This window comes from Pundamilia nyererei, unplaced genomic scaffold (assembly GCF_000239375.1).
Source record: "Pundamilia nyererei isolate P.nyererei 1_Seehausen unplaced genomic scaffold, PunNye1.0 scaffold00066, whole genome shotgun sequence".
In the NCBI taxonomy this organism is placed as follows: Eukaryota; Metazoa; Chordata; class Actinopteri; order Cichliformes; family Cichlidae; genus Pundamilia; species Pundamilia nyererei.
In genome coordinates, this window is record NW_005187467.1 from 3,117,646 (window position 1) to 3,127,305 (window position 9,660).

The following is a 9,660-nucleotide window of genomic DNA, read 5'->3' on the forward strand; positions in this document are numbered from 1 at the left end:
GTACTATATTGGCAGCGTGTTGGGCATGTCATGCTGAAAAATTGTGTCAAAAAGTTGCCAATCACATGCTTTCCACATGGTATTGTATGGTGGATCGAAATTCCGTTTCTGTTTTTACAGTTTTTTGTGTTTATAATTATGATAATTCCAACAATTACAAACCCCATCACCACTGGATGAACTCCCAGATGCCCTTAGACTGATGAGGCTTCGGCAAACAGTAGATGGATCAACTGACGGGTCAGATTTAACTCTCAGGTCCCGTAAAAAGGTGTTTGGTGGATTTTTTCCTATTTTCTTAGGGGCATTCATTCATTTCAGGTACCATTCATCTGATGTAGTTAATTTTTTAGATCTTCCACTTCTTCTTTTGTCCTCACCTGTGCTTTTTTTTTTTTTTCTTTAAAAAAAGGCACACTACACTATATGACAAATTTTTAGCTAATACCTTTTTCAGGATCACCTTATTGGTGCAAAAATACAATTTTTTTTCCTGTCAAATTGTATTATCTTTGGTATTTTTCATAGATTCAGCCAAAGAAATGGGAACAAATGTGTTTTTGGCACAGGCTGCAAGTAACAAAATGCCTAAAAATACTATTTCAAATTGGCTCTTTGCTAAGTTGTCTGTTATGTGTAGAAACAACATGAGTGGCTTTTTTTATGTCTAAATAATTCATAGGTCAGCATTAAGTGGATTAACGAAAGAAAAAAAAAAAAAGGTCAGGTACAAGGAGTGGACTGAAAATAAATGAAAATAAAGACAAACTTTGAATACCTTCAAAAAGCCCTGAGAACTCATGCTTAAGACCAATTACAAGAAAGTATAGCTCCTTAGACGCTAAACATGAAAAACTGAACTGTGCATTACCAGCTTTGCATAATACTGTACTGTGTACAATTCTGCAAATCAGACTGGTGTGTTTTACTGTTCTGCACAGCACAGCTACTGTTTACTATTAATTTCAGTAAATCAATAAGTAAAGAAGTCAATGATTTCACAAAAATATTGTCACTTTGATGAATGCATTTGTTAAACTACTCTGCTTATAATTGGGTTTTTCAAGTATCTGGGTTGTGTTGCACATTAAAACCTCTCATCATACTTTCATGAATCTGGATATGCTCATTAGAATATTTCAAATGAAATCATCATGCTGAAGTTTTCCCAACAACGATGGTGAGAAATCAGGATATCAGAACGCATGACATTTCTGTCTTTTGAGATGGTCACTGTATCAGAGCAGTTGACTGTGGCATTAGAAAAAACATGATGAAAAAACTATAAAACTAAGTCCAGAGCTGCTGCTGCTGCTACTTCCTGTCCTTACATTAAAATATATACTTTGATAAGAAATAAATAAACAAGAACAGGATATTTTAGGATTCGTACAGTGCCTACAATCCCTTCTAAATAAAAATTTCCTTTTGAGTGGCCAGAGCTGAGAAATTGTGTGAGGATTGTCTGAGAGAGCCAAGGTTTCATTTCACACTGTGAGGAAAACAAAGCAGCAGAGCGTAAGACCCTGTGGTTCATTACAGCATGGTCCACTCATCATGCAGGAAGTCAGGGAGAACAGTCTCCTCTGAGTCGTTCTGTCTAGCGGCAGCATGTTTGATTTAGCTGATGAGGCCGACACTGTGTATACATATTAATCCTTATTAGTCAGCTGAGGTTTATTATCTCTAACCATATTACACACGTTTACTCTTAAAACGATCACACGTCTGACGTCTGCCATGTTTTATTAAACTGTTCTCTACTTGACATTTACACTATTGCTGTTCCATGAAAAAATAAAGGGGAAAAATAAAATCAAAGACGCATCATCTTCAGATAATAATGCAAATTCACAACGAGGGCTTTTTCTTCGAAGAGCTATCGAAATTCTTTTGATAAAAGAGGCATTCAAGAAGACCAGACAGATAGTTTTATAGCAGTTGGGTGCGAGCTGCAAACTGCTAATCAAAAGATAAGAGCCAGTCCTCACGAGGACATGAACAGGACACTGATTGCTTGCTGACTGGGAAGATAATGGGGGTCAGTGGGACCTGGCTGTAAAACAGTCATAGGAAGCTTTAACCAATAAGGGCTGGAGGAGAGAAAAAAGATCCAGCAGTCACCTGTAAAAATAAGGACTGCAGTTGAAAAGAAAACCCATTTTTCATACGAACAAATTTTCATCACTGTGGCTTCTTATACGCATGAATTGCTATTACAGTGATGAACAGGAAAGCATTAAAAACATGCATATTGCAATACTGCTGGTAAAGGTTTTAGTTTAATCGCATTTTGCTGTAGTCTCAGCGCGTCTCTGTGGATATAAGCATTGGCTAAATGACAAAAACACTATAAATGTAATGTGAATTTTCCCAGAAGGCAGAATGTCAGACTGTAGGAACATGGGCTGTGAACCGACACAGAATGCACAAGTTCCTGTGTGTAAATCAGTGCAACACAACCTTTAGGAGTCCAAAGAGGAAAAAACTGAAATATCAGAAAGTTTCCAGTTAACTGACCCTGAAACTTCACATAATTAGAGAAACAGTGTGAGCTTTTAATTATTTAATTATCTAAAACAACATTTTGCCCACATCCAAACTTCATTACCAAAACTATCCAAGGTTATCTCTTTTCTGCATTGTCGTTGCTGTGTTTTCAAAAATGATTTATAGATATTTTCATGACAGTTTTCTGTTCCACAGAACTGTATACATCTAAAATAACAATAAACAGCAAAAGTACAATCTTAGCAAGTCTCTTTGGCTTTGATGGCTTTCTTTCACTGTTTCTATAACACCCTGTAAGACTGTTGGAATTATAAGATTTTCTGTGATGTGCCTCGGAGGTGTGACTGTAGACATAGACAGCTGGTTATAACTTATGTTTGGCTTGGGATGATAGGCTGGCAGACAGTAATATCAATTGGAGTTTACATTTTATCCATGCTATTCGAACACCTTTTCTGCTTTTGTTTTGGCATATTTTTATTCTGACAGCAATTCAACAAAACAGGATCCTGCAAAACAGAAGCAGCTTGCACAAAAACTGGCACTTGATGATTTTAAGAGCTATTCTAAATGAAAATATTTTAATATGTTAACTGAAATTGGACCTCAGTAATAGAGGCTAGAGCTCTCTTGGTGATCATTTAGTAACTACTCATGGTGAGGGACAAATGTGCATTCCCTAACAGAAATGTGTATACTTTATCACTGGTTGAGGAAAGGGGTTCCTCCAGATTTCTTTTTTCAGTACATTGTGTTCTGTGTCCTGATTGGCTGTAGATCATTGTCTATCAATCTCGTGCTGTGTCTCCTGTACAGTACAGAATGCGTCCAGCTTGTCAAATTTACATAAATCTTCGATTGCTAGCAGTATGACTCTGAAGTGCTGTACGAAATGTTTTGCACCATCAAAGGCACCAGCCGGTTTCATTCTATAATGCTGGACTTATTTTTCTACGATGGTTTGAACGTGAGCGTTTAAACAAGAGAGAAAAGTGTGAAAATGTTCATGCCTGTCTGAGAAAAGCATATAAAGTGTGTAGTGAAGGGTTTTAAAACCTTAAAACATCTATAATAATTGTAAAACATAAAGTTGGCTACTTTGCGAATTTCACCTATCGCGGGTTATTTTAGAACGTAATCCCCGCGATAAACGGGGGACCACTGTATAGTGCTTTTCTAATCTTACCTAGCACTCAAGCTACCTAGCACAGGTGAAACTGGTCTCAACGAGGTATATGATGCTGCACCGAAAAGCTCCTGCTTTATACAAACTACTGGTGCTACAGTCACCAGTAGTTTGCAGTTAAGTTGGCATCTTTTATACAAACACTTGCAAGCACTACTGTCAAATGTGTGATGCAAACTGGAATTAGAGAATGTTCACCTTCAAAGTAAAACTTGCAATCTGAATTGTGTTGGCTGTAGTGGTATGACACAACTGTTACTCTGAAGGCCAGTCAAAGTGTGTTTATGTGGCACTCAGTGAATTAAAATGGTGAGTGTTTGCAGACAAGTCAGCGTCTTCCTAACAAACTACAGGGGACCGCAGCAATCCGCTAGTGACAAAAGAGATTTCTGGTGCAGCTCTTTGCAAACAATTTCCCCAGTGAGCAAAATTCCAACCTTCACTCGCTGCCAGTCAGTCAGGATATACACTTACTGCCATAGGCACTGGTCAGACTCTAGGGGTGTGTGACTGAGGCCTTACTTGGATGACTACTGTAGATACCTTATTAAGCTTTGTTTAAGTCTGTCCGTTTATAGAGATGAACAGAAAAACAAAAGAGTGAAAGAATGTAAATTCTCATTCATGTCAGGAGCAAAAGTTTAGCTCATTTTTTGTGCTCTGAGATCCTGGTGGATGGATGGGTCAACACAGTTTTTATTATGGAGCAAACCACTGCTCCTTCCTCTCCTTGCTCTAACAGTAGTTATCGGTAGTTGCTTTCATCACTGCCACTATCACTCCCTATCATTAACCAACTACTCAAAGATGATTGTGCCTGGATTTATCCAAACCTAAACTATAGCAGCTTCAGATAAGAAAATGTTTTTTTCCATTAAAAATAAGAGATTTGTCGCAGTGAAGTAATTTTTCTTTGTCAATTTTAGCGTTCAATTAAAAAGGAATTTAAAAAGCTGTGCTATTACAGATACAGATGTCCTTGATTCATTTAGTGGACTTATTAAATGAGAATTATTTTGCTGATTAAAATTAAAATTAAATGCACAAGCAAAAGACTACATTTTATTAAGTCATGGAATTAAAAACTGAACACGGTAAAGGTAAACAATGAAATAAAAGGTTTTAATGAAAAAGAAATGCAAGTATAAGAGGGAAAATTGTTGTTCCCATTGTCCTCTCTCCCCCTTTTTGCATTTGCATTTTTTCCATCTGATATTTCACGCTTTATAAATTCTACTAGATTTTAATTTTGGGTTAAGTCATGTTTCATACAGACCCACATTAAATTTTAACGTGTTAACGTGTTGAATATGCAACCTTTGTGTAACAGCAGCATTCATTCCCCGTGAGCTTTTTTTTGTGCATTTCAATCAAAATTCTGGTTTATCACAAATCTTATAACTCTTTAAAAAGCTGTTAAGCCTTTACTGATGTGTCTTTAAGAAGCTGTCAGCTCTGAAATTAGTTTGTGTAATTGCATTCAACAGATGCTAAAATGCCAGTCATCTCTGAGATCACAAATGCAAACAGAACATGATGTGGCAAGTCTGTCTCGTCTCATAAAACTTGATGTGGATTAGTGTAACTAAATCTCATCGTGACAAGTCTTGTCATCTTGCATAAACTGAGGCCACTGTTTATTACAGCAAACATATTTTTAAAGTGTACCAGCTATTAAAGCATGCAAAAAAAAAACAAAAAAATCTGACCTATAAAAATTTAATTAGACATTAACTCTAATTTCTTATTTTTGGACTTTGTAATTCTTGTGGTGTAGTGTGCGCCTTTGGGGTTGTTTTCACACAAAGATGAGACAAAAAAAGAAGACAATACAGGCTCCAGTAATTTTCAAGGGAAGGGTTTAAAGTTGTTGCTGAAAAACTGATTGCTTTTTAAAAATGGGAACAGACTTTTTTGAAACACTTCAGTTGGGTTTTAGAGTAAACCACAGCACAGACACTGCACTCCTTAGAGTGATGATTGCCAGTGATGCTGGAAAATATTTATTGAAATGCCTTTAACAATGTCAAAGGCATTTAAATAAATGTCTTTGAAATGTATTATTATTTAGCATTTCTGGTCCACTTTTAAAGTGATTTTATTCTTATTACAGGATAGGTCTTTTAGTGTAAAACCTGGCAATTCATGGTCATCCTCTATAAAAATGACCCATGGAGTACCTCAGGGGTCTGTCCTTGGACCTTTTTTTGTTCTCTGTACATGTCACCCTTGAGGTATGCCATCTGTAGATATAGTGTGAATTTCCACTTCGGTGCAGATGACATGCAGCTGCACATCTCTTTAAACCCCAATGACATTCATCAACTCAACATATTTTATCCATGATCAAATACTGGATGGCACAGAACCTCCTTTAATAAATATGACTGATGTAATCTTTACGTGAATCTTTATCTAGTGGTCCTGATGGAGCGCAAGCATATACGACAACACATCATGGGTGTTTGTCCATGAATTTTGGCAAATATTTTGTCACTTGCGACAAAGCTCCTTGGCTTGAACAGGCATGTCATCTCTATTGTCTCCTCATTCTTTATGGAACTCAGGAGACTCACCAATATCAGTTCAATTTCTAAAACTCCTTATACACATGTTTGGGTCAAGAAACTACAACAAACTAAAACTACAACTTGTCTATAATTTATTTTTAAAAATGCCTCTCTCAGCTGAGGACGAAGGGTGACCAGGCTTTTCTGATAGGACACCCACTCTCTGAAACAACTTCCCTAAGGAGATCAAATTGACACACTCCCAGTCTTCTTAAATGTCTCTTAAAGACATGTTTTTAGAAGTGGGCTTTCTCGCTGCTTCCACTTTGAGCTAATTTTATATCATCTACCCATCTGTCCATCCGTTCACCCATCCATTTTCTTCCACTTATTCACTTTTGCTGTTTTCATTTAGAATTTAATTTTTGTGTTTTAAGTGTCTTGTGCTGTAAGGTTTCCCTCTATGTATAAATTTCTTTTTAAATGTTTTGTTACATTTAGCTTGTATTGTTTATTAATTTATTAATTTATATTACTGTGGCAACACGAATCAGAAAAAATGACTTGCTCTAAATTCGGCACAGCTAGTCAATACTCTGGATACAAAATACACAGCATTGAGCAGGAGACTGAGACAATATTGTTTCCAACTCAGTGACCAATCCAAGAATACTGAGGAAGAAAAAAAGTCTTTTAATAGAATAAATGCAGCGAGTGATTAGATTCCTTTAATTGAATGTAATATTGTTGTTAGCAACACTGCATTGACTATTTAACTGAATAGATTATATCATGCATTGTACTACATTAAATCTACTCTGAATAGACTTGAAGAAAAACAGCCAGGCTGACATAATGCTGATGTTCTTACTGGGAGTTTACAAATCCCTTAAAATGCTGAAAACAAACAAACAAACAAACAAACAAACAAACTTTTGATGATGATTATTAAGTATGTAAGTGGTCACAGTGATACATGGATACATGTGAAAATCAAAGTTAGACAACTCACTGGATTTCAATAACAAATAAAATATTAAAAGCACATGAGAAGCGATTTCAAACTACACTTACTTCATACTTTTGACTAAAAAGTACTTTACAGGTTAATCTGAAACTACCATGAATTATATAATACTAATATTTAATATTTGATCTGATGAGCAATGAGTAACGTTGCAACTAGTAAACAATTAGCAAAGTGTTTATGTTTAAACCCTTTAGTGTGTAGATTTTAAATGAAAAATGAGTTTAACTGAATGTTATGACACCCTGCAGCAACATAAACAGAAAGAACTCATATTCAGATGAGACTGATGCTGAAAGCTGATGTCATGATCAACACATATTTATACTAAAATGTACCACCATAGGAAAAAGGCGTGCACATTGAGTCTTACCTTCGTAAAACCGCGTGCCTGCTTGAGCAAATCCTCTCTCCGTCTTTCTGCCTGCCTCACATGGAAGGTGTTGCTTTGACTCTGGATGACGAACACTATCTCCCGCAGGTCTGGAGGAACACAAAGGACAAAAATGTGTGACAGCTCACATACTGTGAAAAAGGATCATGGCAATCGATGACCTTCTGCAAGCAAGGCAAGATAAGAGCCACAGCCTGAATAACAGAGGTGACTTTTGCTAATATCCATTACTGGCCTGGTGATAATAACCAGGACATCAAGAGCTTAATTGGCTTGGGGAGAGAGTATGTAAATGTCACATCCCAGACTGTTTTAGTTAATAAAAGATTAGCAGTCAGAAGTCTTTCTCTGAGGTGCTGTAACACCCAAAGGTTGACACAGCCCAGCTGTTCATTTCTAGCTGGCTTACACAACTGCAAAATCAATAGAAATAAGTATTGTTCCAGCAATGTTAAGGCCAAGGTTAGGAGAAAGTGATTAGCTCAACAATGTCCGTTTGAAATCTGCTAATAGAAGCTATAGAATAGAATGCTGACCAGTGGAACTCTGGTAGATGTTAACTTATATATTATGCTTTGTATGTTGTTCAGTATATTTCTATGCAAAACAAGAGGAATTTCAATACACAGCAGTATATTCACAGTTTAAACCAGGGGCGATTCTAGGATCAGAGCTTTGGGGGTGCTGAGCACCAGGAGAGCTGCCTAGCCAGGCAAGATAAACTTTACTTGTCACAGAGACCTCGTCTCTGTCAGTCCCTGCATCCCTAAATGTCTCCAGTTGTCCTGAGTTTTCTCTGACTGTCTCCTTGGTGCATTTACACCCCTGTTCCTCCCTGTCCTCGTTGTCTTTTGTCTTCATCTCAGTTATCAGTCATCATAATTTTACCATCTCTGTGAAAGTCTGCAAATTTCTTTATCAAATCATAAGATTCTTAAATTCATCAAGTCTCTCTGTGCCTGGGTCCTCGTCACAAAACAGGAGATCACTGTTTTGTACATTTTAACACAATTTAATGAGCATATGTTTCAGCTAGTACCTTTTGATTAGCCTTGTCTCGTGGTTTCTTGCCCTGTGGTAATCTTTATTCTGTTTTCACTGAGATATTTGAATGCTAATCAATAAATCAATATTCAATTCTTTAAAAATAAAAATAAAAAATTAATCCCCACATTTGTGAAAGAAAAGCAAAACACTTTTTTGAAAAGCCTGTAATAAAACCATCAAATCTGATAAAGGTTATTTAAATGCTGCCAAAGAAGAATGGATTGGAATTGAAAAAAAAAAAACATATCCTAACCTTAATTACTGGGGGAGAATAATGAATGATGCTCATAGTGAGTAAAAAGTAAACTGAATACATTTTTTGGACAGAGATTCACTTTTAAAGTATATGTATAATATAATACAGATACATAAAAATACACTCCAAAAATAGAAGAGTCCTTTAAATGTACAAATGTACAAAATATTAATTTAAAAAAAAATTATAAAAATTGAGGCAACTGTGCCTATGGTACAATGTATGAAAAGATCTTTACTGCAGATACTAATATGGCTCTGCAGATTTTTTCTTTTATTTTAATCTATGTCACCTCACCTTCAGGTTGGCAAATGTATCACTGAGTCCATGTGAGTAAATTGGTGGCACACCTGTGGATGCATATAAGGCAAAACACAGAGCCTGTTTCTGTGAAATGGGAAAATCAAGAGATGTCAACCAAAACACCAGGAAAAGAATTGTGGAGCTCCATAAGTGTGGCTCAATTTTGAATACAATTTGGTGCCATTTACAATTAAGAAATACAGATAGTTTCTCTCTTTTTTCTTAAAGTTAACAAATGTGTTTTTTATATTTATCAATCTAAAAACAAAACAAAACATTTAGTCTGATTTGATCCATCCATCCATCCATCCATCCATTCGCTTCTGCTTATCCTTTTTCAGGGTCGCGGGGGGCGCTGGAGCCTATCCCAGCTGTCATAGGGCGAGAGGCGGGGTACACCCTGGACAGGTCGCCAGTCTGTCGCAG

The 9,660-nt window shown here is 36.4% G+C and overlaps 1 protein-coding gene across 1 annotated transcript in view; it reads right to left on the bottom strand.

Moving 5' to 3' along the window:
• Positions 1–9,660, bottom strand: part of b3glcta (beta 3-glucosyltransferase a) — a 75,185-nt gene that overhangs the window by 23,442 nt on the left and 42,083 nt on the right. The window contains exon 4 of the mRNA XM_005736036.1: positions 7,608–7,717. Within this exon, the coding sequence (XP_005736093.1) occupies positions 7,608–7,717 (110 nt within the window). The remainder of the gene's footprint in view (positions 1–7,607; positions 7,718–9,660) is intronic.